Below are 27,143 nucleotides of genomic sequence, written 5' to 3' on the forward strand. Positions count from 1 at the left end.
CTCTGGGATGTTTCCAGAAATTGCTCCAAAGCCCCTCAGCCCGCTCTACCAAGCAGTCTTAGAACTTCTTAATCCAGAATCAGTATAGAGTAGGGACTTTTTCAGACTGCACCAAAACTCCACTCCCCCTTCCCAGACACTTCACCCCCTTGTCTGCACAACCAAAGGACAAGTAATAACCACCAGAATGGCAAACATCCAAATCCCATGGTATCATACAGTCATTTATCTTACAAGGTAGCCCAGTGATCAGGCCCTCACTTAGGCTGGGCGGAGATGCTGTGTTTATTATTGTAGTCAAATTATTCTGATTTAATCAATGGAGAAGCTTGATGCCGCTGAGATTCGGCGGAAAAGCAGACTTGATCCCCGGAAAAGCTGACCCTGCAAAGAAAGAACAGTGGGATGGTTGAAAAAAGGAAACCTTACTTCCTCTCTCAAGTGAATCCCAGCTTCAGCTTTGGGGTGGGTTTCAAAAAATAAATAAATATATAAATAAAACACAATCTATCAAAGAACCGGCGTTTTAATGCTGGAAAGAACTTTAGATGTCATTTAGTCCAACCTCGTCAGTCTGCGGATGGGCACAGAAAGAAGTGATTTTCTCAAGATCACTCAGCTAGTCTCCTGATGGCCAGTGCCAGGGCTTTTTCCACTATATGGTACTATGTCCTGGTGCCTTTTAACCAGGTCCTATATAGATCTGGTGAAGGGCAAAGACACTGGGAACGCAGAGAGTCAGACCATAAATGCCCAGGAAGGAGCATCCATCTACATCTAGTTTATCCCGTTATCAAGTTACGGGTTTTAAAATTTTTATTTGATGATGACAATGTGGGGCCACAGGGCTTTGTGAAGGGCTACTGAAAACAGGTTCCCAACAGGAAAATAATCTTTTTTGGTACCAGTAGCCAGGTGATCTGGAACCATGCCCAAGGGAGTTTGTGTTTCATTCAGAATTGGCCAGTATCACCACAGAAAATTAGCATCTTCTCCAGACTCACCTGTAGTGGAACTATAATTGGCATCATTCTCTGAAATGGTTTCATTCTGCTTAACCTACCCTTAGGATATAGTTGCTGATTGACCCTCAAGTTAAAGTTACTGCTCCATTTTATAGTGAAGCAAACAGAGACACAGAAAATGAAAGTGAACTATTCCAAGGTCAGAGTCAGAACATATCCAAGAACAGAACCTATGTCTGTAGGCTCACCAATGTATTGGGTCTCTCAGGGACAAGATGTCTTTGGTCAGTAAGTAGACAGCTAGGCAGAGAACATAAAAATACGAGGATGGCCAGATGAATCAGATCAATGCTTCATCTAGATCCGTATATATAGTGAGATGGGCACAAGAGGATGGCTGAAGGATGACATGGATGATCTGCCTGAATCACCATGAAATATTAAGACTGAGCCCTTACTATAGAAAAGGGGCCTGGAAGCTATTTCCTGTATTAACACAAGTAATGGTATCAGACAAGCCTCAGAACCATAACACAGCCCATAATCAAGTAGCCCATATAGGACCTAGAGGCCTAGTAGGGGGAGCGATTCCCTACAAAAGAGATGGGGGTGGGTAACTTTTTTCACATAACTCCTTTGCTGACATGACGATCCATGAGTGTGGATGCCTAAAATGTCAGCTTTTTTTCAATGTGTTGAATGGTTTCACTGATTTTCTTTTTCTTCTTTCCCTTTTAAAAAATCTTTATTATCTGGGATGGCTTTCTGGGAGGAAGAGAAACAAGGATACTGGGGGAAACTTAAATAATATAAAACCCAAAGTTATCAATAAAATTTTATTTTTAAAACTGGAAAAAAAATGAGCCCTTACTATTTCTAATTTCCCTCAATAACCCATTAAGTTATTGTTCACTGTTCACCTTACTCATATTATTCACAAACTTCCAGGCTTTGATTAAACCACCTGTTTTTCTACATTGAAGGCTATTACTTTTTAAAGTCTGCTCTCATAGAAAAAGAACTTGGTAATGACAAAAGGCATCAATAAAACATTTAAAAAGAGAGAAACCAGGGAGGTCATTTTCCCCAAATACCTGCATGCTCAGATATCTCCAACAATGAATCCAGGACTTGAACACAGGAGAATAGGGAGGGAGGCCTGCCAGCAACCTGCCCAGAAGGAAGATCAAAGGGTCAGAACCAAAAGAAGGCAAAAGGAGGGGGACTGGTGGGCATGGCTGGAATAAAGGTTAAATCAATGGGAATGCCCTGGGAGAGGAGCTCTAGTTCTGTCATCAGTTATTAGTGATCAAAGAACATTTCTATCTGCTTTCTGCTGGGATCCACATCTGGGGTGGGGGAAGGAAGGGAGAAAGTGGGAAAGCTATGAAGCCAACCACAGCTATCTTTAATCAGTGGATAAGGATGGATGTGGTCTTTTGGCTTAGAAAATCAGAGGAGAACCCTTCCAGGACTTCCCAAGCCCCATCTGTTGGGCCACAGAGGCATTCTGGCTCTCAAAGCCCAGCTCCAAGGAAAAGTGAGTAAGAACTCTTCACACATACATACCCACAGTTATTGACAGCCATGAGGTCACCAACCAAGAGGAAAGGGTAGGTCAGCATGCTCACTGCAATCTGAAATCCAGAAAAACCAAAATTCTCCTCAGCATATCCCTACTAATATAAACTGTATTGACAACTACCCTGAGTCTCACCTCCACCCACATCCCAAGTCCCCATATAAAGACTGGTATGCCAAACCCCACCCTAGGCCAACAATGCCACAGAGCTGGCTACATACGTACCCCCATTACAAACTTGGTGTAACTCCGAACTGCCAAGGCCTGGCTGAACTGAAGCAAGAAAAGAGGAGAAAGTCAACTTTCCTATAGGTCTCTGGCTTTCATCTGTCCTAGCCATCTCCTACTTAAACTGTGGCATTCCTTTCCTTCAAAAAATGTCCCAGAAGCAGTTTTAGTTAATCCTCATCGATGTTCCTGAAATGTCAAATTTTCTTTGACTTTCAGCAGATTCCTTCCTAGGGCCTTAAAACTGGCCTCCTTTACTTCATGTTGGAACCAAGACAAGGTATGGGGAGAAAAGTACAGAATAAATTTGGCAGAATAAATTTTTAAAATGCACATAAGGTAGACTTGCTAGAATTATGGAGGCAGGGTAAAGGAATAAAGGGTCAACATAAGTGTGATAATTCTCCAACACCCAGTGAAGGTCTTCTTTGAAGCAAAGGGATCCAAGAAGTTACCCATTTAAGGGTCTGGACTTGAATATCTACTGCCATTCCTCATCCCTGACAAAAAACAATTGCTCACCGAGATCCCTTCGGCCAAGCAGCTCCTAAAACCCACCAAACGGTTTGCCCTGTGCCTGCAGGTTTTACTGACTATCCTTGTTCAGTGGTTTAAATGTATGTCCTTGGTGCATCTTACATTTCAGGCCACAAAGTGCTGATGAATACATGCTTTGGATTATTATGCTGATTTCATACATGACCCAGTTTAGTGGCCAAACTGCAAGTGTTGTAGCCTGAATTCCTATCTCTCCCACTCTTCCTCTCACTCCTTTCTCCCCATCACATACACATTTTCAACCAAAAACTAGAGGAAATTAGAAATCACAAATATTTACTGCATATCAGACATAGCATGAAGTATTTAGTATTGACTCAGTGATGGACCAGATCGCCCACCTTAGCAGACCTGATCAAATCTGAAGTCTCTATGGAACAACTCATCTTGTCTTAAATTCAAGGTCCAACAACTTCCATCCACAAAATTAGGGTGGCTGATCATAGTCTTTTCCTATAGTGTCTCTGGCTACCAAAAAACCCCAACTCGTCCCACTTCTTCCAAGTCCCATTTGACTGGAAAGGAAATCAAACCCCTCCTTTCTCGAGACTCTCCTCCAGAAAACACCTTTTATAAAGGTATAATAAAACCCTTTCACATAAATGAACCAATCTGCCAAATAGCATCAAGCAGGCCAAGTTCTAAAAAGATTTTTTTTTTAGAAAGACATGGAACATCATGTCAATTTAAGGAGCGGGGCAAAGGGAAGTCTCACAAGACAACATGTTCTTTAAACATCATTTTGAATTAATCATGGAAAACTTTTTATCTTAACCACAACAATTACAGAATTATAAAATCCCAGAGCTGGAAGTTACCTTAAGAGGCCCTCTGATCCAGGATGCTCTTTTAAGATAAGCCTCTAAAGGCTGCCTAGATGCATGGGAGTCAAGTCTTTTTGTAAAAATAGATACCTAACACTTAAGGCAACTGAAGTGTATGTTCTTGCTTCAAACTCAAAAGCTTCTCCCTAGGCCTAACATTTATTTGTAAAATCCACTCATAGCAGAGCCATGCAGAATCTCTGATCCCTTAAGAAAGAGGTTTCTACTGCTGAAATGTTTCCTTTATACATGTAAGCAGATGAGTCCCTGTTCTACTTCTCTGGAAACAGACAATTCTAGCCCTTCCTTTATCCTAATCAGAATGACTCACGCTGTCGTCCACCAGGTAGGCGTTGATGAAGTGAGCCAGGAGGTTACAGCCCCACAAGAAGACCACGTCTCCCAGAAGGTGAGGTATCAAGCCCCTAAAAACAAAGTTAAGAACCAGATGTTACATTCAGGTATTATTTTATTTTTTTGGTGAGGCAATTGGGGTTCAATGACTTGCCCAGGGTCACACAGCTATTGAGTGTTACATGTCTGAGGCTCGATTTGAACTCAGGTCCTCCTGACTCCAGGGCCGAGTCTCTATCCACTGTGCCACCTAACTGCCCCCACAGTGTTACATTCTCTACTCAAGCTGCAAGTCCCAACACTGAAGCAATATTCACTGATGAGTTCAAAGGGGCAGGGAAGGCAGAATGCCTGGGTCTTGGCAGTGTGATGTAGAGGAAGAGAATAAAACCTCTGGAGTCAGATGACCTGGGTTCAAATTCTGACTCTACAACTGACTAGCTATATGACTTATAGTGAGCGACCTAAAGGTTACTTTTGAGGGAAAACCCTGTTGGGTCTCAATTTCCTCATCTTCAAAACAAAGGAGTCGGTTTAAATCTGCAAGGTCCCTTCCAATTCCAGTCTATCATTCATGATCTTAGGTGAAAGGTAAGTAAGGAAAAAGCCTTCCTTAGAGCTTCAGTACACCCAAGCTTCGGAGGAAATACGGCCCTGAGTTATAGTTAAAGTAGCTGGTAACGTGGCCAGGGAGCTAAGGCAAATATAGTATCTGATATGTCCAGTGTTTCCCTATTTGTAGAATATATATATGTTCTAAAAATATGTTCACTCCTCTTTCTAAGGTTACAAATTAGCCCATCAAATTAGTTTCCTTTAAATTACATGGGATGTACTCTTCTCAAAACTGAGGTTTTTCAGACTCCTGAGATTGTACTGACCTGAACAGTCTCTCACTGGCAGTTTAATCTAGAATATTTACATGAATGACATTTTTGTACATTCATATGTACAAATGTACATATGTACATTTTTCAATTCACATGAAACAAGTTCCTCAAATATCTTCCCCTTCCAGAATGTTCTGCCTTTGATATCTTACAAATATCAAGAATGCCCCCCAAGGTGGGTTGAATTTTTAAAAAAATCTTATTTAATATTTTATCTTTTCCCCAATTACTTTAAAAAATGATTTTAACATTCTTTTTTCCCCCAAATTCTCTCCCTCCCCCCTCATTGAGAAGGCAAGCAATTTGACATAGGTTATACTTGTGTAGTCATGTGAAACACATTTCCATGTAAGTCATTCTGTGAAAGAAAACACAGACCAAAACCAAAAACCAAAAAACAAAACAAAAAAAAAAAAAGAAAAAAAACCAAGAAAAATGAAGAAAGTAAAGAAAAAGTATCTTTGACCTGCTTTCAGGTTCTACCAGTTCTTTCTCTGGAGATGGACAGCACCTTTCATCAGAAGTCCTATAAAACTGTCTTGGATTACTAAGAAGAGCTAAGTTTTAGTAGATCATCACACAATACTGGGGTTACCGTATACAACGTCCTACTGGTTCTACTCATTTCACTTTGCACCAGTTTATCCAAGTCTTTCCATGTTTTTCTGAAAGCATCCTACTCATTATTTTTCTTTCTTTTTTTAAATTAATTTATTTTGATTTCTCAACAATCACTTCCATATGCTTTTGAGTTTAAAATTTTTCTCCTCCTTCCTCCCCACCCCCCTCCCCAAGACGGAGCACAAACTGATATAGGCTATATATGTATACATTCTTATTAAACATATTTCCACATTACTGATGTTGTAAGTAAAAATTAGAACCAATAGGAGGAACCACCAGAAAGAGGAAACAATACTCAACATAAGAGAAAAAAAATAGCAAATAGTATGCTTCGATCTGCATTCAAATTCCATAGTTCTTTCTTTGGATATGGATAGCATTTTCCTTCATAAGGCCTTTGGAGATGTCTTAGATCCTTGTATTGCTGGGAAGGGTTAAGTTGATCAATATTAGTCATCGCACAAAGTGGCTGTTATTGTGTATAACATTCTCTTGATTCTGCTCACTTCACTCAGCATCAGTCCATACAAGTCTTTCCAGGTTTTTCTGAAGTCAGCCTGTTCATCATTTCTTATAGCACAAACTATTCCATTACTCTTTCTTTTTTTTTTTTTAAAGGCAATTGGAGTTAAGTGACTTGCCCAAGGTCACACAGCTAGTAGGTGTCAAGTGTCTGGTCTGAGACTGGATTTGAACTTAGGTCCTCCTGACTCCAGGGCCAGTGCTCTATCCACTGTGCCACCTAGTTGCCCCCTCCTCATTATTTCTTAAAGCATAATAGTATTTCATCATAATCACATACAACAGCTTGTTTAGCCATTCCCCAATTGATGGACATCTCCTCAATTTTCAGTTCTTTGCCACCACTAAAAGAGATGCTATAAATATTTTTGTACACATAGGTCCTTTTCCTTTTTTTTAATCTCTCTGGGATACAGACCTAGCAGTGGTATTGCTTGGTCAAAGGATATGTGTGGTTTTATAGCCCTTTGGGCATAGTTTCAAATTGCCAGGAGGGCTGAATTTTAACTAATGCTCTTCAAGATGAATTCACCGAGCAAACAATCTCTGTGTGGGAAGCATACTTGCACATGGCCTCCAGGCATAGGGCTCTTAAGGCATGACAGATACTTAGGAGGAATTTGCGTGACGTGTTACAAAATAACCAGTACACCAAATATAGATATGACAAAAAATCCACAAGGTTTTTGGTGGCCTTGATACCTTACACATATCTACTGTTGACCTCACTGCTGGGCCTATTATGAAATAAAAGCAAAATCCTGCTTTGGGGCCCTCTTTAGAGTTTACTGCCTCTAAGCATGCAATAACACTATGACATTTCCAGGATATAGTTAGTTTTGAGATAAATTACCAAATGAACCTAAAGATGTGAAGGTAAACAGAGTGCAGCACAAACAACCCTGGGCTGGAAAGAAAAAAACCTAGAGTGCAAGGCACAGACCAGTCACCAACAGGGTGATCCTGGACAAATCAGTTAACCCCCCTGGAACCCATCTCAAAAATAAAATGGACCCTTCCAGTTCTAATCATTCGCTCATGCCTGTGATACAAAGCCCTCAAAGTTCCATTTCAATCAAAGTACTGATACAGAAGGAAGAAGGAGAATTAAACTCACGTACACAAAGAACCCCAGCAGTCCTTCTTCTTTGAAAATCTTCCCAATGGAGCTCAGTACACTACTGCAGAGAAGACAAAATTATGCATGAGAGAGGTGAACAGAGGACAATCCTCAGTGACCAGGAAGCCCTTCAAGAAGACAACAATACAGACGTATTTTCTTTGTTTGGGAAAACCCTCATGTTCACAGGAATTGGGGAAAGAGGAGGGGGAAGTGAAAATCTCTCTTAGGAGATTGGGAAAGGGTCAATTCCACAAGTCTGCGGGACCTGAATTTCAAAGGCTTTTCTCCCAGCCTTATCTCAGTGCTTTTCCACAGCTAAACAAACTTTCAGTGCAGGAGAGGGTTGGTCACACAGTAGCACTAGAAAGGACCAAGGGAACTGGAGGGGCAGAGCAGGAAGAACGCTGGATTTGGAGTCAGAGGCCCTGGCTTTGAATCCCAGCTGCATTACTGAATACCTCTGTTACTCTGGGAAAGACATTTAACCTCAGCTTCCTCCTATGTAAAATGAAGGGGTTAGACTGGTGGAATCTCTAAATCCTAGAGCCTATAACAAGGAACTGTGTTACATGGAAGGGACCTTCCCAGGAGACAGAGAAGCTGTGGGATGAGAGGTGGGCGATAGCAGCAGTAGAGCACACATAAAATCACGGGCCTGGGGAATGGGGGGATGGTGCTGGAGGCTGGCCAAGCCTCCTACTGCCTCTAAGGCCTCGCAGAACAGGTCGGTCTTTCCAAGTGGCAGAAGCAGTTGTGGTGTCCAGGAAGAGCATCAGGCCCTACCAGAGAGGGAGGACTTGAGCTTTTGCAGCCAGGCTTATGCCTGGCATGGGGCAGGGCAGCAGCTACAATACCATCTTGGGCATAAAAGGCAAAGGAGATACAACAGCAACTTCTGAGACCTAAGGCTATATACTATCAACTGTCCTGACCTGAGTGGAGCATATTCAAAGGCTAGCTGAGACTGGGCAACCTAGGAAAGAGAAAGACAGTGGGAGTCAAATCCCTTGAAACACTGTCCCATTGGGTTTACCTCCCCTTCCTTCCTCCACAGGACACCCTCCCCACCTGTCAGGCCTCTCTACCCTTTCCAAACAAGGATTCGACAAGTTACTCAGAAATATTGGCCAGACCTTTTCCTCCTGGCCTCTCCCATCATTTCCCCTCCTTGAACAAGGCCACCAAGGCCAGGCTCCCAGGGGCCGGCCCAAGACACCACGTCATGGCTTGCTTAAACAGTATGCTGTGTTGAAATGGCAGCCACGCAGCAGCCTGAGTCCAGCACATATGACTCAGAGAAAAAGGGAAGTCTTGAGGAAGGGTACTGGGGAAGTTTTCCACATCAGTGTAAAGAGTTTCTCCAGAGCCAGCCTCATTCCTACATGCAGGGCTTCAGGGAGGAGCAGAGGATGCACAATCATCACTGAACAAAGACTGCGTGTGAGCAGGGACTGTGTCTGTATTACCCACATCACAGTGCCCTGTCCATAGGCTCTATTCAGCAAATGTCTACTCGATGAATTAATGAATGAACAAATGAACCCAGAGCACACGGTGATCGTGACAATATAGGTTGATGAGAAAGCCAAGTTATTAGGAGTTGCCAACAAACTTTAAGACAGCCTGGAAAAAAGTGTGAGAATGAACTTTAGAGGATCTAGCCAAGACTGACCATTAGGTCACACTGGACCTGATGTCATCTTGGGGAGTTGGGTCAACTCTGGAGCCCAGGGAATTATGGACCAGAGTGGACCTCATGCTAGAGCAGAACACTGGGATTCAAAGACGTAAGGGTCTTGTCTTCTCCAGTCCTTAGTAGTCCTGGAAAGACTATCTCAGTTGTCCTCAGGACCAGACCTGAGGCAACCCTGACTGGGAATTTGGAAAAGCACAGACAGGCACCTGAGTATAGAATTCTTTTTTCTCATGTGACTAGACATAACAGTAATACGGCTGATGTTGGAGAAAGAAGCAGTCTGAGTTCTTGCAGACTAGCTGCCAGCACCATTTATCTGGGCAATGGATGGAGATCTTGGGAGACCTTAGATGAGATGGTAAAGAGATCAGACCTAGGCATTCCCACTAGCGAGCTAAACAGCAAACAGATGTTTGCATCAAAGGATACTCAGAATCACCCACCTGTATTTGACCTCCCGCCCCACGAACTGGACCATACAGCGCATCGAGATGACTAAGGGAGGAAAACAGAACTAAATACAAGTAGTCAGGTGTACCAAAGCCCCATACTCACCAATGTCCCTGGTCCCAGTATATCTAATATGGAAATTGGTATGAATCACAGGAAGGGAAGAAAGGAGAAGGTAGTTGTGGAGTGTCAAAACCAGTGGAACTGGAGTCAGAGAATGTGGATTTGAAGCCTGCACCTGCTACTTGCCAGCTGTGTAATTTTGGACAAGTCCCTCCTATGGGCCTTAGTCTCCTTATCTAAAAAATGATGAGCTGAGCATAGTGGATCTCCAAGACTCCTTCTGCCCTCAACCCTGTGGTTTCTATCTGGTATGGAAGAGGCGGCAGGGAGTGTATACAATCCCCAACACACACCCTATCTTCTAGTCAAACTGGGACTACTTGATTCGGAACACGTCCCATGCCTTCCCACTTCTTCAAACTTCAACTTGTGGTGTTTCTTTGTAAGGCATGCCTCACCTGATCCTCCCCACTTCATCTCCACAGGTCCAGACTCTGATCCCAATGTGTTAGTTCTTCAGATCAGATTAACAGAGGACCCGAGTTCAAATTCTAGCTTTGCTCCTTATTCATATTTGGGTGGTCTTGGGCATCTCATTTGGGGCTGGAGTAGTTGATCTCTTTTTTCCTGCTCTATACTTACATCACATGCCAAGATCTCCGTGAACAGGTAGAGATTATCATGGGAGCAGCCAGGATGCTCAGAAGATTTTCTATCTCAATCTAGTGTGAATCAGGTGGAGAAGATACGCTGGAAAAACTTCAATCATGCCTTGGTGGCAAAAGCTATCACTTAAAAATGCTGGATAGACTGGGAAACCAGGAGCCAAACCAATATGGAGAAGTTTCTCGTAGGAAGCAAGGGCTGGAGCAAGTGAACACCCTTTAGTTTATACTAGGAAAAAGTCAACAAGAGGGAGGATGCAGGGAAAGGAGCTAAAGTTTTTCAAAATGCTAAAGGAATTTCTTGTTTTCATTACTTGATACTTCTTTTTCTACAATGGTATTTTATTAACTGTACATTGATATTTGCATAAAGGACTTTGTTGTCAAGTAAAAACAATAATACTATGACCCTTCCTGAGAGGGAACACGACACGGGTGAGCAAACTTCTCTTCACGCCTACCCTGTGCTCTCGTCAGATTGGACTATTTTCAGTTCTGAACATACTCCAAAGTTTTCTCACTTCTGCACAACAGCTTCTGCTGTACCTTTGCCCAGGCTGTTGTCACTGTCATATCACAGGCTGCCCCCCTATCCCTCCATGTCCACTGGGTTAGTTCTGGATCAGATTAACAGAGGAGCTGAGTTCACATCCTGGCTTTACTTATTACTTTGTGAAGTGGGTAAGTTCCTTAACCTCATTAGGACTCAAATTTGTCCCCTAAAATGAAGAGGTTAAATTCTGTACCTCCTAAAACCTAGGATCTAAAAAAGAAAAGAAAAAAAGAAAAGAAAAAGAAATACATCACAAACATAACACCATGGACAAGGTTTGGGCAGAGATGAGATTCTTGGAGACTTTATTCTCTTTGACCAAGAAAAACCCTAATTACCCTATGATAGATGCCTTTCTTTTCACCCTAACAGTGCAGTGCCAAGGGCACTACAGTTCACTAGGAGGTTTCAGGTAACTAATCACCTGGGAATATGAGCGTTTGAACCCACTAACTCTAGCTGACAGGCCAAAGGGAGAGTCCTTACTTGCACCTCCTACTGATCTCTAGGACTTGGACCAAATGGAAACTATTTTAGATTTGATTTCAAATGTACTTTTCCCCAGACTCACCGTGCAGGGGGTGAGAGATTACCCTGGACACACACTGCATCACCATCTCATGGGAAGTCTGGGAAAAAAAGGAGGGAGTTAGGAGCAAAGCTTGGCCTGGGATATAAGACCCCAGGCACTTGGCCATGGTCCATAAGTAGCCTTTATGGGGAAAACAACCAAGAACAGCAGTTCACAGGGTACACTCTAGAAGATATCCCATAAAAAGATACCCTGTAAGAACTCTTCCTCTGCTGTACCTCCAATTTCCTCAACCCAGGATGATGGGATTTGCAACACTAGCTTGAGGAAGAATTCTCAGTTGAGATAATTCAAAGACTAAAGTGAGGTGTGATTTAGAGTCATATACTTATCACTTAAATCAACAAATATTTAGCGTTTACACTGTGCTAGGCACCATGGGAGATTTAAAAAATGAGCAGTACAGTTTCTGAGACAGTAAGTCCTATAGTTTAGAATTCTGAGATTGAACTTTGGGCTGGAGTAACTGTTTCAGTTTCAGTTCAGGAGAAGGTTTCAGTCCCAGGAGAAGGTGGGCCTTGACTGGCTTTTGTTCCTCGCCATTCCTGGTGTGCTATAGGCAGAGAAACATCTGTTTCCTTTAGTTCTCAAAAGAATTCTTCTGTTATCATTTCACTCCTAAACCTTTCTCCTTGGTCTAATTTTCCCCACAAATTTAACCATAAGATTTCTTGAACTTATATAACCTGTTACCAATTCATTCTCTACTATGATTATAGTAGAGACAGCTACTCATTCTCCTTCTGTGCATTATTTCTAGCAAGATCACAGCACCAAATTCTCAAATAACAAAGGCTCAAGGTCATTTTTAATTTATCTCTTTCTTTCAGTCTGCACATCCAGCCTGATGCTGTTATTTCTTCTTCTATATCCATTCCTTTCTCTCAGTCTCTACAGGTAATATGGTAGAGTCATGGTTACAGCACACAAGACAAGGAGTCAGAAAACCTGGGTACTGGTTCTGTTGCTACCACTAGCTACCTGTGTGAGCTGGACAAATCATGAATGAATTCACCTCTCTGGGCCTAAACTTCCTCAAATGTAAAATGAGCTTGGCATAATCTCTAAGCCCTAACATGCTATGATTTCATAATGCTAATCATAGCCATGTCTGACACGGATTATCATAACCTCTTTTACACAAGACTTTAGGCCTTTAGCATCAGGTTTGGTACTAGGTTAATGCTTAATGTTGCTCTCCAAATCAATGGGCTATATGGTCACTTGGTCACACCTCCCTCGTGGACCTGCTAAGGATTTTCATTCTGTGCTTCAAAACTTTTCTAAGACACTTCAGATAATATTACTCATCTCATTTCCTTCTTCACCTCCAACTCTTCATTCAATTACCCTCTTTCTGCCTCTAAGCCTTCTCCTAAATCATGAAGGCTTATACCACTGTATAAGTGGCAGCTTATCATTCAAGTGACTCCTAAAAACTCTCAACCTTCTCCAGAAAAATAAATTCCCCTATCCCATTTCATCCAAGCAGTATTTAGAGCTCATCAATTTGCTCTTTCACCATCCCATAATATATTCTAACCCTTTAGTTCATTACTAATGTTTCTGACTCATTTAGTCCATACCTGAATGGTCATTCTTAGATCCTCAGTTCCCAGAACATAGGGAATGTGTCTAATTGACAACGTAGAGTAGAACATTGTATAAATGCTTGAGGAATACTCTTTAAAATGCTGATAGTTAAACAGATCTCTAGCTCCCAGAATAAAACTGAGGGAGATGGGTTGAAGAGAGAGAAGCTACTGAATAGGTTTTCTCTGGACAGCCCCAAGCAAGTATTTCACTGTGACAGGACATGGAAGTAACCATTGTTCACTATAACTCACCCTTCCTCTCCTTCCCCACCCCCAACAGATGGTGATCAAACCCAACTCAAAGCTCTGATGGCTAGCTCTCCCCTGGCCCAAGTTAATCTTTAAGCAATACTCACCTCTTTCACCACCTTCCTCAGCGATGTCTTCACATCATCCTTGTTGGATACATGTTCTAACTCCTCCAAAGGGAAGGCCTGCAAAAGAGAATGAACAGAGAGGAAATGATCTCCTAAATGCAATCGGACATGGCCACCAGCTTTGCCCCAAGTTCACCTGTTATCTACCCCTTGCTCAATTTTTCTTCTGCAACACCCCTCTGATGAGTCTAAGATGATTCCCTCAGTACAGGGTTATTCCTGAAGTTACCTGGACAAAGTAATCATTTGCTTTCATGGGTCTACAGGAATAATCTGTGGTGGACTAGGAAAAACCAAAATACTCTGAACTAGGCCCTTTGTTGGTCTAACTAAACCACGGAGCACAATGTAATGGAAAAGTGAATGGATTTGGAATCAGTAGGTTTGAATCCAGGTTCTGCTATTTACTAAATATAGGAGGGACCTTGCAGGCAACTTAACCTTTCTAGGCTCTGGCTTACTCATCTATACAATAACGGGGTTGGGAGAAGCCCTCCACACTTCTAAATCTATTAATCCAGAGAATGGTCACTCTTTGTCTTCGTTACTCAACTGTGTAAGGAACACACTATAACTTTTTCAGAAGGGTCTATAGCCAGATAAGAGAATTTGTACCAGGACAATGTCCCCAAAGTCAGGAAGTGATGGTCAAGTGGTTTTAACCAAAGGTACAAAATAGAGTACAGCACTTCACAACACAGCCAGGGCACATTCTGTCCCTAAAGTGAAGTCTTAAGATGGCTTAATACAGATCCACATAGATTAACTGTGTGGCATGATGCAAGAACATGAGGCATGTCTGTGGCCTCACCTTTTTCACGCTGCCCCGGGACAGGGTGGAAAGAGCACTAGACATGAGCCTTGGACTCAGGCCTCGGAACAGTCCCCTCTTCCCATCCACTTGCACGATGTGCCTGGCTGCACAAAAGCAGAGAAGATATATTTCATTCCCATCCCATTTCACAATTAATTTCCACTTCTGGCAACCACAACCTAAATTTGATCAAATTAACTATGTCCTCATAGTATCCCAAAATACCTTGACCTTGGATGAAAAGTAATGAATGTATATTTCAGTGGTGACTTAAAAGAGAGTAGGTACCAAACCAAGAAAAAAAAAATTACATTTTCGTCTGTTTGTTTGGTTTTTGGTGAGGTAATCGGGGTTAAGTGACTTGCCCAGGATGACACAGCTAGTGAGTATGATGTGTCTGAGGCGGGATTTGAACTCAGCTCCTCCTGACTCCAGGGCAAGTGCTCTATCCACTGCACCGCCTACCTGCCCCTATCATCTTTTCTTCTGGATAGTAGAAAGAGCACTGGTTCAAGCCTTGGTTCTGACACCAGCTAGGCTAGGTGACCCTAGGTTACTTCCCCTCTTTGAGACTCAGTTTCTTCATCTGTAACATGAGGATAATACTTGCATTATGTACCTCATAGTACTTTTGTGATGAAAACACTTTGTAAATATAAAAGTACTATATATGAATTATTGTTTTCTGGGTCCTTTTTCTTCTTAAAAAAAATGATCAAAAAAGGTTAAATATTTTCCTCAGTCAACTTTAAAATAAATCATTCCTTTCCAAGTTTCAACTGTAGTGTTTCAGCTCATTAACTCAAACAATGTGAATAAGAAATCCACTTCACTCTGTACAAAACCTTAAGGAGAAAAGCAAAGTTTTTCAAAAGGCAGTGAGAAAGTTCTGGGCAGTGTGGCCTGCCAAGTTGTGAGGGCGATGTCATTTATAACAACTCAGAGAAAGGCCATGCAGAGCAGAGAGGAGAGAACAAGAAAGTATTCTCCTCCAAAGGCGTCTCACTGAATCACTGAAGCCCAGGGAGCCAGCTAACTGGCTCCTGTATTGGATACATCAGGGCTTTAGGGGAGAGAGGGCCCAGCCTTTCAATGCTAGCAGACTGTTTTCAGAAAACTGTAAGCAATTTGTGATGGTAATAAAACCTATCAGTGCACAAGAGTTGGGTTCTTCTGGAGTCTAATTGCTCCAGAAAGGTCTTCCTAAAGAACACTATTTCACTTAATCAAGTTTTTTGTCATTTTAATAAAACTAGAGTCTCATTTAGAAAGCCTGAAAGTCCTCTTGCTTTTAGAAACCAACACATATTTCCCCTTTGTGTCCAGATGCTCGGTTCTCTACAAACATCTGGTGGCTGTGAACATACACTGCATGAACAAAAGAAGAAGATGTAAAGGAGCCAATTGACCTGGCTAGGGAAAGGCTGGAGACTCTTTGTAAAAACTATCCAAGTGTATTTGTTCCAGGCATATACTTTGATACTTGGAAACTAAGACAAAGAAAAAAAGAGGTAAGGGTAAGAGGGGAGGGAGCCTCAGGAAATGGCTACACGGTTAGAGTGCTGTATTAGGGTACTGGGCTTAGAATCCAGAGACCTGGGTTTGAATCTTAATTCAAAACAAAAAGCTTCTTCCCTGAGTCTTTATCTGTAAGATGGGGACAGTCCTCAAGCTACTTATTTCACATGGCTGTCATGTGGAAAGTACTTTGTGAACCTTCCCCGTGGGGCAGGGACTGTTTGCTCATATTTGCATGTCTAGTGCTTCCTTAGCACAGAGTACATAGTATACCGCAAACAGTAAATGCTTAATGTTCCTATTAATATTTATTCTCTCTATTTATCTCTAGCCATAAACCTAGAAAGGTAATCCAGATCTAGATTATTTAAATCTTAAATTTTGTTTAACCTTCTTCATTTGTTACAAGGGAGCATCTCAGGAGGACCAGAGTATTGGGGAGGCAGTCAGTGTCTATCCAGTAATGATTGGTGTAAAAAACAAAAACAAAACAAAACAAAACAAACCACTGGGCCTCTAATGTGGTAGGTTTTCCTAGGTCCATGTAGTGGTAAAAGTAGGAGGAAAAGCTGTTGGTGGTAATAGCTTCCTTGTCCCTCAGAACATCATGGTCAAATTCAAACAGAAACTGACTCTAGTGGGCCACCTATTAACTCAGAAAACCAAATATTAATATCATCTTTGTTGTACTATATTTTTATTTGTTTTGTTACATCTTTCACCTTACATTTTAATTTGGTTCAGGGGCACTCCTGAGCCAGGGGGCTTCATTTGATATCTATGCCTTAAGAAAACATGCATCATGGCATAGTGGAAACAGATAACCACCATAAAAACTTACTGGATAACCCTGGGAAAACCACCTAACCTCTCTCTCTCATCATTAATTCTCTTATCTATGAAATGGGGATAAGAATCCTTATTTCTTCCCATCTCAAAGAGCTGTGGTAAGGGCAAATAATCAAAGGCGAGAGCATATTTTCTGAAGAAAAACAGCAGAAATCCAAGGGAATATCTGTTGGACTATTGTACCTAGAGCTCTTCAAAGACACCTCAATACTGACAACCAGCCAGGTAAGCTTGAAACTGATGGTGCTCCCCAAAGAAAGGGAGTTAACCTCATAAAGGACAAATTCTGCAAATAAGCAACAGCAAATATGAGACAAAGTGCCTGCCCAGTTCAGAGCATGGTAACAGCCTTTCCAGATCCGATAAGCTGCTGAGACAGCAGCCTAGCCACCCTCTGGTTAAACCAACACCAATGGATCCTTAGGAACCAGCTTCTGTGGGAGCCTCTCTGGACCCTAGAAATTTCTTCAATGGGAAAGGGGGCAATTGGGGTAGGGGTCAGGATAGTGGGAAGATTGGGAACACAAGAGCCCAGGAAGTAGGAGAGAAAAGAGGGGTTAGAAGAAAGGTATGTGGGAATGGAGTAAAGAAAAGGAGGCACCAAAACAGACTGGGGCTAGGATTGTACAAGAGAAACCAAAGCCTTGTTTGTGTACAAGCACAGACATCAGGGAGTTATTAGTGAAGCTGGCATGGGTATCTACTACATATCCCTAATACATTGTATTGAGCATGGCTCTGCTACAACCTGAGCTAAGTCTTTTCATTTCCCTGGGCCTTAGTTTGTTCCTTGGACTGGATGATATTTAAGGGCCTTCCCACCTCTGCCATTCTGTGTCTATGATTTTAAGTATTTCTCCTGGCAATGGATTTAACGTGGCTGCTCGTGACATTTCTCAAGTTGCTTTTCCCACTATTTATGACAACAGGAGGTAGAGCAAAGAGTGCTACATTTGGAAGCAGGAAATCTGGATTTAAATCTTACTTCAGACATTTAATAGCTCCCCTTTAATGTAAGCAGGTAAGTCACTTAACTTTTCTAAGCTTCAGTTTTTCCATCTTTAAAATATAAATAAGAGCACTCTCATTCCCTACCACACAGGGTTACCATAAGCAAAGTGCTTTGTAAAACTTAAGAGCTATAGAAATGTGAATGATTATTACTCTTTTCAACATTCTTAGCTGGGAACTCCCCAGACTGTCCAAAGCACCTTCTAGGACCTAGACTGTCATTAAAAAGAAAGCAATGATGAAAGAATTTTTGAATCTCTATTCTTAACACCTAAGCTCTGGTCAAATATAGAGCCCCTTAGGCCACTGTCCCCATCTGGAAGTGGGGAAAGTGGGCAAAAGGTGTCTTAAAGGGCACTCCTTAGTCTCTTTCCAGAGCTATCAGTAGCTAATGGTAATATGAAGAATTTAATTATCCTAGGCCTCTGTTAACACACACATACTAACACACAAACCATTAACATACAAGATTTTCTGTTTTAATGTAATCAAAGTCATCCATTTTGCATTTCGTAATGTTCTCTATCTGTTGTATGGTCATGAATCTTCTGTTCTCCATAAATCTGACAGGTAAACTATTCCTTGCTCTCCCAGTCTGCTTATAGTATCAGCCTTTATATCTAAATCATGAACCCATTTGACTTTATTTTGGTATATGGTGTGAGATTCTGGTCTATGCCTAGTTTCTGCCATATTCTTTTCCAGTTTTCCCTGCAGTTTTTGTCAAATAGTGAGTTCTTATACCAGAAGCTGGGGTCTTTGGGTTTATCAAATAGATTACTATAGTCACTGACTACTTTGTCTTACATACCTAACCCATTCCACTGATCCACCACTCTATTTCTTAGCCAGTACAAAATAGTTTTGATGATTGCTGCTTTATAATACAATTTAAGATCTGGAATGGATAGGCCACTTCCCCTGCATTTCTTTTCATTAGTTCCTTTGATACTCTGGACCTTTTGTTATTCCAAATGAATCGTTATTATTTTTTTCCAGCTCTATAAAATAATTTTTTTTGGTAGTTTGATTGGTATGGCACTGAATAAGTAAATTAGCTTAGGTAGAATTGTCATTTTTATTATATTGGCTCAACCTACCCATGAGCAACTGATGTCTTTCCAATTATTTAGATCTGACTTTATTTGTGTGAAAAGTGTTTTGTAAGTGTGTTCATAGAGTTTCTGGGTTTGTTTCGGGAGGCAGACTCCTAAATATTTTATAATGTCTACACTAATTTTAAATGGAATTTCTCTTTCTATCTCTCGCTGTTGGGTTTTGAAAAGTTTTTGCACAAACACCAGTGCAACCAAGATGAGAAGGAAAGTAGAAAATTGGGAAAGAATTTTTACAACCAGTATCTCTGGTAAGCACCTCATTTCTAAAATATATAGAGAATTAAGCCAAATTTACAAGAATCAATTCCCCAATTGATAAATGGTCAAAGGATATGAACAAGCAGTTCTCAGATGAAGAAATTAAAGCCATCTATAGTCATATGAAAAAATGCTCTAAATCACTATTGATTAGAGAAATCCAAATCAAAACAACTCTGAGGTACCACATCACACCTATCACATTGGCCAACATGACAAAACAGGAAAATGATAAACGTTGAAGATGTGGGAAAATTGGAACACTAATGCATTGTTGGTGGAGTTGTGAAAGATCTAACCATTTTGGAGAGCAGTTTGGAACTATGCCCAAACAGCTATGAAAATGTGCTTTTGACCCAGCAATAGCACTTCTAGGGTTGTATCCCAAAGAGATCATACAAATGGGAAAAGGACCCACATGTATAAAAATATTTCTAGTAGCTCTTTTTGTGGTGACAAAGAATTGGAAATTGAGAGGATGCCCATCAATTGGGGAATGGCTGAACAAGTTGTGGTATATGAATGTAATGGAATACTATTGTGCTATAAGAAATGATGAGCAGGCAGACTTCAGAAAAACCTGGAAAGACTTGTACGGATTGATGCCAAGCAAAGTGAGCAGAACCAGGAGAATGTTGTACACAGTAAAAGCCACATTGTTTGATGACTAACTTTTACAGACCTAGCCCTTCTCAGCAATGCAAGAATCTAAGACATCTCCAAAGGTCTCAGGATAGAAAATGCTATCCACATTCAAAGAAAGAACTATGGAGTTTGAATGCAGATCAAAGCATACTATTTGCTACTTTTTTCCTTCTGTTGTGTTTTGTTTTCTCTTTCTGGTGGTTCCTCCTATTAGTTCTAATTCTTCCTTACAACATCACTAATGTGAAAATATGTTTAATAGGAATGCACATGTATAGCCTATATCAGATTGCGCGCTGTCTTAGAGAGGTAGATGGGGAGGGAGAGAAAGAAAAATTTAAAATTCAAAAGCTTATGGAAGTAATTGTTGATAAATCAAAAGAAATTAATAAAAAAAGGGAAAAAAAAGATTTTCTGTTTTAAGATATTGATTTCCCTCAATCTCCAAGCCTTTTTTTTTTCTTTCCATTTTCCCAGCTGTCTGTACCTGTACCACCACCACTGAAAAAGGACTCTTGTTCCTGCTCCTTCACTCCTCATTTAAGGGCAGGCAGGCCCCCTTAAATAAACAAACAAACAAAAAAAACAATGAGGTAACTTCCCCAAAGGACTACTACTTTTGCCTGGCTCTCCTCTGCTCCCAATACTAATGAGAGAAGGGATGGGGAAAGAATTGATCTGTTCCATTCCCGTAACAGTTAATGTATGAAATGAAAGGAGGTGACAGATGGAGGTCAAAAGATCTAGGGCAAGGAGAGGCAGATGGCCTAAGTTGTTTTTTTGTTTTGTTTTGTTTTGTTTTTTTAAGTAGTGAAGCGTCCTTCAAAGCCATTCTGAACTGACCAAAGGGAAGAGAGGTAGAGTTTTATGAAAAGAATTAGGTGTGAGACAACTGCAGCCTGCACTTAAATTTGGCTATAGGATTGGACAAAAGAAACCATTTTGGGAGAAGTCGCATCCATGTCTCCTGAGGTTCTTTGAATGTTGGGAAATAAAAATGACTATGATTACTAGCAAGAAAGACTGAGGGAGAAAAATGAGAATTTCCAGAGTAGTGCTAAAGGAGCAGCACTCAAGTAGCTACACTGGTGAGCTAGTGTAGGAGATGTTAGAAGGGATCACGGAGAGGCTAACTACCTCATTTTAGGATCACAGAATCCTAAAATGTCAGTTCTAAAAGAGACATTAAAGGTCACCCAGTCTAACACTTTTTATTTTCTAGAGGGTGAAATTCAGAGAAGTGATTCGAGGAAAAAAAGATTATATAGCTAGCTAGTAAAATGGGCTGGAACCTGACCCTCATATTTCCAAATTCAGGGCTCTTTCCACTAAACTACAAGCTGCCTCTTCTGCAGTACAATGAGGTCCAAAAGGACAAGTGATTTGCCTTTACACATAGATAGAACTCTATAGGTTTCAAAGAATTTTAATAGACATTTTAATACATCTCACTTGAGACTCCCAAGTAAGTACAGCACAATGACAGGTCTGAAAGCCAATTTTTTTTTATTTTTGTTTATTCAATTGCTTTTCAATTAACAAGCATTAATTTTCTCTTCTTCTTACTCCCTCTGCCAATGAAAAGGAAGGAAGAGATGAGGCCTGGAGTCAGGAGGACTTGAGTTCAAATTTGACCTCAGACATTTAGTAGTTGTGTGACCCTGGGCAAGTCACTTAACCCTGTTTGCCTCAGTTTCCTCATCTGTAAAATGAACTGGAGAAGGAAATGGCAAACCACTCTAGTGTCTTTGCCAAAAAACCCCAAATGGGTTCATGATAACAACAAAATGATAATTGAGCACTGCCACTAAAAAGTAGTCAGTACTTGCAATCAACACTACACATAAGGGAATGGGGACTCAGCAGCTTCCAGTTCTAGGTGTCTTCCCTCTGTATCTGTTTACTCACAAACCGAGCAGGGCTGAGTACTGGTATGAGTACAAAATCCTTCCTATGAGGAGTTGGAACCAAAGCTGCATTTTCTACCTCCAGCTGTCCAGGCACTATATCACTAGTTTCTTGGTCTTTGGCTACATTCTCCAAATTCCCTTCTCCACCCCTGGCTCAAACCAGTCTGAATGACTGTATTATTCCCCTGATCCACTAGATCAGGCGTGGGGAACCTTTGGCCTCGAGGCCACATGTGGCCTTCCAGGTCCTTGGGGGCAGCCTTTTGACTGAGTCCAAGTTTTACAGAACAATTCCTTTTATGAAGGGGATTTGTTCTGTGAAGTGTGGATTCAGTCACAGGGCCTCACTTGAGGATGTAGAGGGCCACAAGTGGCCTTGAGGCCACAGGGTCCCCACCCCTGCACCAGACTCAGCCAGCAAGCAGTCTGATTTCTCTTCCATCTAAGCTGAGCATAGTTGGGCCTGAGGCCTCTTTCCCAAGCATTTTCCCATGATGGATGTAAAGACCACTCACCATAGGTGAAGAAATTGGGCAAGTAGAAGACTTTCCTCCCCAGCACATTGGTCCCTACAGTGGGAGGCAGTGGTTCATGCCCAACCTTCAGATAAAGAAAACAAGCTGAGGCCATTCATGTTCAACCACGTTTACCCCAGTAGCGATCTCCTAGTATCTCTTTCCCCTTCTAAGTACTAATCATGGCAAGGACCTACAAATTCCCTTGCTCTGTCCCTCCACCCTGGCACCCATCTCCGCCATCCCCTCCATATGCCTTGTACCCATATATAATTTCTCCAGGTAGTAATTTCGCTAGATAATCGAGCTGTTCATCATCCTTTAGTCTCTCAATTAGCCCTGATAGACACATACAAATACCCTAAATGCCAGTTTCTTCATTCCCAATCATATCTATTTCTCATCTATGTCTATTTCCAATCATCTCCTAAATTCCAGTCATGCCTGCTATCAACCATAACCAAATCCCATTCATATCCTCTCCAGCAAGCTCCCAAATCCTAGCTTTGAGACCTTGGATAAATCACTTTACTTCTCCAGACCTATTTGTTCCTCCATAAAATGAAGGGGTTGGACTTCATAATCTTTAAGGGAAGGGGAGGCCCTTCAAACTGTTATTTGATGAGTTGGGTAAAAATCTGAGAATCTCAGTCTGAGGTAACCTCAGAGGTAATCCAGCCTAACCCTAAGTAAAAATTCCTTCTTTAACATACCCAACAAAGAGTCTATTCAGCCTATGCTTGACAATCTCCAATGAAGGAGAACACATGACCTCCCACGGTAGCCCATTCCAATTTTGAATAACCTACTTGCTAGGAAAATTTTCCTTACACTGAGCCTACATCAACCAGCAAGTTCCAGTCATTGCTTCCAGTTCTGCCCTCTGTAGCCAAGTAGAAGAGTCTTCCTTCTCTTCAAATTACTAGAGGGCTAACATGTTGTTCCCCAAATACTCTCTTCTCTAGATTAAATATTCCTCAGTTCCTTTCATCAATATTCATACAGCATGATCTCAAGGCCCTGCACCATCCTGGTTACCTTCCTTTGAACACCCTCTAACTTATCAATGTCCTACCACAGATTAATGTGGTCCCCCAAAATCAACAATAATAGTCCAGATTGGGTTCACCTAAGACAATAAACTAAGCTTCATCTTAACTTTTCTGACCTCCACAACCCATTATCAACTCATAATGAGTTTAAAATCCACTAAAACTCTCAAATCTTTCATATTAGCTGTTGTCTAGTGACACGTCCCCCATCTTATACTTTGTGAAGATGATTTCTTGGATACAAGTATTAGACTTCTCATCATCATCGGCCAACACAATGTTCTAATTTGTCAAGATCTTTAAGTTTTGACACATGTATCTACCTTTTGAATAATTCTTCCTGGTTCTATGATAGCCACAAATCTGATGAGCATGCCATTATTTAATCACTGACTTAAATTGTTAAACTGCACAGAGCCAATCACAAATACCTGCGGCACTTCAAGTGGAAACCTCCTTTCAAGCTAGCATAAAACTACCAATGATGAGTTTTTGTGTCCAGCTACTTAACCAGTTCTGATTCCAACAAGCTGTCTGGTCCACAAGAATAGCATAAGATTATAAAATGTTTTTGCTAAAATCCAGGTACGGCATTTCCCTGATCTACCAGTCTACCAGTCTAGTTGGCCAAAAAAAAAAAAAAAAAAAAGAATTATGTGAGTTTGGAATGATTTTTACTTAATTAAGTCAAGCTGCTTTACCATCTCATTCCTATTTCACTCTCAAATCTTAGTTATAACAAATTCTCAACATACCAAATCTGTCATCCCCATTCCCAATCACCTCTAAATTTCTGCCACACTTATTTCCAATTACCCTCAAATATCAGTTATTCCAATTCCCAAGTCACATTCATTTCAAACTTACTTTCAAATCTGTTAAGCCTAGTTTGAGCCACACCCAAATACGCCACTCTTAAATGTGAATTACTCCCATTCCCAGGCACCAAGTCTGTCTACTCCAACTCTACTCATCCTCCAAACTGAGGTAGTCCCATTAAATCCAAACACAAAGTTGTCTCTCCCATTGCACAGCTCCTTCAAGCTGTCACACAAAATCTCAAATCCAAATGTCATACTCATTTTATCCTTCCCCAAATCTCTAACTCAAAATCTTAGTCACACCTAGATATTATATCCATTCCACAACTCCTCAGATCTCACTCACATCTAAATATCTCACTGCATTACCTAATAACCAGAAATTCAAGCTCAGCAACCTAGGAATATTTGCCCTCATTCATCCACACCCCAAATTTCCTCCTACATTGATCACACATAACTGCACACCCAAATCTTATTTCCATTCCTCAAAAAACATCACTCTAAAATCTAAAACTAGTCACCTCTAGCTCACACCCCAAATCTTTCTACCCCACTCCACATATACCCAAGCTGTCACCTAGAATTTTTGCTCACATCCATTCCACACATACCCAAATCTTAATTGCTGCTGTTACTAGTTACAAAGTGGAAAGAGCTCTGGATTAGAAGCCAACCAATCAATAAGTTTTTATTAAGAGCTCTGTGCTTGGTACTATGTCAGGCACTGAGGATACAATCACAAAGAATGAAAAAAATCCCTACTTGCAAGGAACCTACATTCTAACAGAGGAGATGACAAGGGCATATAAACATATACAACATAAAAAAGTAGTTAGATATGAAATAGTTTGGGAAGGAAGGTACTAGCTGTTGGAAGGATTAGGGAAGCCTTCATGCAGAAGGCAGTGTTTAAACTGTCTGTTTAATAGAGGGACTCCATGAGCATTAGGTACAGTGTAAAGTACAGTATGTGAGGAACAGAGGGAATGCCAGTTTGGCTAGATTAGAAGAGGAGGGGCAGGCACTCTCTCCAAGGAGGGGGAGTAACATCCAATTAGGCTGGAAAGACAGTTTGGAGCTAGGTTGTGAAGGGCATTAAAAACTAAATGAAGGAGTTTATATGTAATATTAGAGGACAAGAGGAACCTACCAGAGTTTATTGAAAAAGGGGCTTAAGGAAAATTATTTTGGCAGCATGTGTAGGATGGATTGGAGGGGGAAAACACTTGAAGCAGGGGTACCTACTAGGAGGCTGATGAAATAACCCAGGCCAGAAGTAAAAAGGGCTTGAATGAAAGTGGTAGCTGTGTGGGTGGAGTGAAGAGATTGAGAAATATTGTGAGGGTAGAACCCACAACAAGTGGCAACTGATTGGATATATGGGGTAAGGAAGTCCAAGATAATCCCAGTGTGACCTTGGGCAAGTCACTAATCTCTGAGTCCCAGCTTCCCCATCTATAAAATGAGGAGGTCTATGATTCCAGAGCACTGGTAATGAAGAGTGCTACTCATCTCTTGAAAGAGAGATGATGGACTCAAGGTGTAGAATGAGGCACACATTTCTAGACACAGCCAATGTGGGAACCGGTTTTACTTGATTTGTCTATTTGTTATAGGAGTTTTGTTTATCTTTCTTTCTTTTTTTTTTTTTAATAGTTAGGGAGCTGGAAGGGAGAAAAAAACCAAATGCTTGCTAATTGAGAAAAATAACAAAATTAACTTCAAAGGAGAGGGCTGGCCTGGATCCCTTCCAGGTCTCAGGGACTTTAGAGTTCCAGATCTGAATTTCTCCTGTTCCTAGATCTACCTGTCACCCAGGAATCTGAGTTTCGTCCCACTATCCCCCAAATCTCACACATGCATCTCACTCCTCTCTCCAGTATCCCTCACCAGCCACAGTCCTCCATTATCACATCCTCTCTCTCACTGGTCCTTTTCCTCCATCCGTAACCCTCCCCCAACACACACCCCTCCTGCTATCTCCTAACCTTAATCTCCCTCTTACTGGTCCTCTCCACACCCCCAAACTCCCTCCACTGCTCTGTCCTTCCCTCTCCCCTCTCGGCTGCCTCCCCCCAGATTCTCCTTCTCCCCCCTGCTCTCTTCCAACGCCCCCCACTCAGGTTTCTCCCCCTAGCCCGACCCTCTCCTCTCCCCTCGGGCTTCCCCTCACTTTCCCTCTTGCGCCCCCCCCCGTGTCCCCGCCCGGGCTCCCCCGTTCCCCCAGCTCCCCCTCCCCTCACCTCCCCTCTTCCCTCCCCCCGTTTCCCCCCAGACCCCGGGGCGCACCTGAATGAGCAGCTTCACATAGAAGAGCGGGTGGCTCAGCGCCGTCACGCCGGCCCCCAACGCCAGGAACAGGGCCTCGGTGGCCGCGGAGCTATCCCCGCTTCCCAGGGCAGCCACGGCCGCCGCCTCCACGCGCCGGGACGAGGACTGGGGCGGCCGCGGGGGGTGCAAGCCCCACACCCCAGCCCCCGGCGGGGCTCCCGCCTCGGCGCCCCCCGCTCCAGGCCCCGCTCCCACCATCCCCCTGCCGCCGCAGCGAAGCCAAGGCGCCACTTCCGGGTCAGAAGCCCCCATGGGGTCCAGGCGCGAGGTCACTCCCTCTCACGTGACGGGGGAACCGTGTTCCCCTCTCCACACCCCCCCCTTCGGGATCCTCGGCTTCTCTGGGAAGGAAGCACGGAGCGGAGCCGGGGCCGGGCCGTACCATTCGATATAGGAAAGGAGGCGTGGCCCGGGGAGGGAGGAGCTGCCAGCACGGGCTGGCCACGCCGGCCTGGGGCTGCGGGTCTGGAGGCTGGGCGTGGGAAGAGGAGCGGGGCTCGAGGGGCTTGAAAACCGGGTTTGGTGGCGAGCTGGCCGGCGTCAGCTTGAGACACTCGGCAGGGCTTCTCCCGCGGCTCCGAGGGGTGGCACTTGCCAGCTATTTGGAAACACAGGCAGCTCCGCATAGCGTAGTAGG

The 27,143-nt window shown here is 42.3% G+C and overlaps 1 protein-coding gene across 1 annotated transcript; it reads right to left on the reverse strand.

Moving 5' to 3' along the window:
* Positions 1–267: 267 nt before the first annotated feature.
* MTCH1 (mitochondrial carrier 1) lies at positions 268–26,876 on the reverse strand. Its single transcript, XM_027876747.1, has 12 exons — positions 26,465–26,876; positions 22,300–22,384; positions 14,473–14,579; positions 13,641–13,718; positions 11,669–11,726; positions 9,810–9,861; positions 7,669–7,728; positions 4,489–4,582; positions 2,773–2,820; positions 2,535–2,602; positions 2,060–2,135; positions 268–384 (listed from the first exon to the last, which is right to left on the reverse strand). Exons 1-12 carry the CDS (start codon positions 26,756–26,758, stop codon positions 313–315), a joined length of 1,092 nt encoding a protein of 363 aa, XP_027732548.1. The 5' UTR covers positions 26,759–26,876; the 3' UTR covers positions 268–312.
* Between the last annotated feature and the right edge of the window lie 267 nt (positions 26,877–27,143).

This window comes from Vombatus ursinus, unplaced genomic scaffold (assembly GCF_900497805.2).
Source record: "Vombatus ursinus unplaced genomic scaffold, bare-nosed wombat genome assembly UNPS02014811.1, whole genome shotgun sequence".
NCBI lineage: Eukaryota > Metazoa > Chordata > Mammalia > Diprotodontia > Vombatidae > Vombatus > Vombatus ursinus.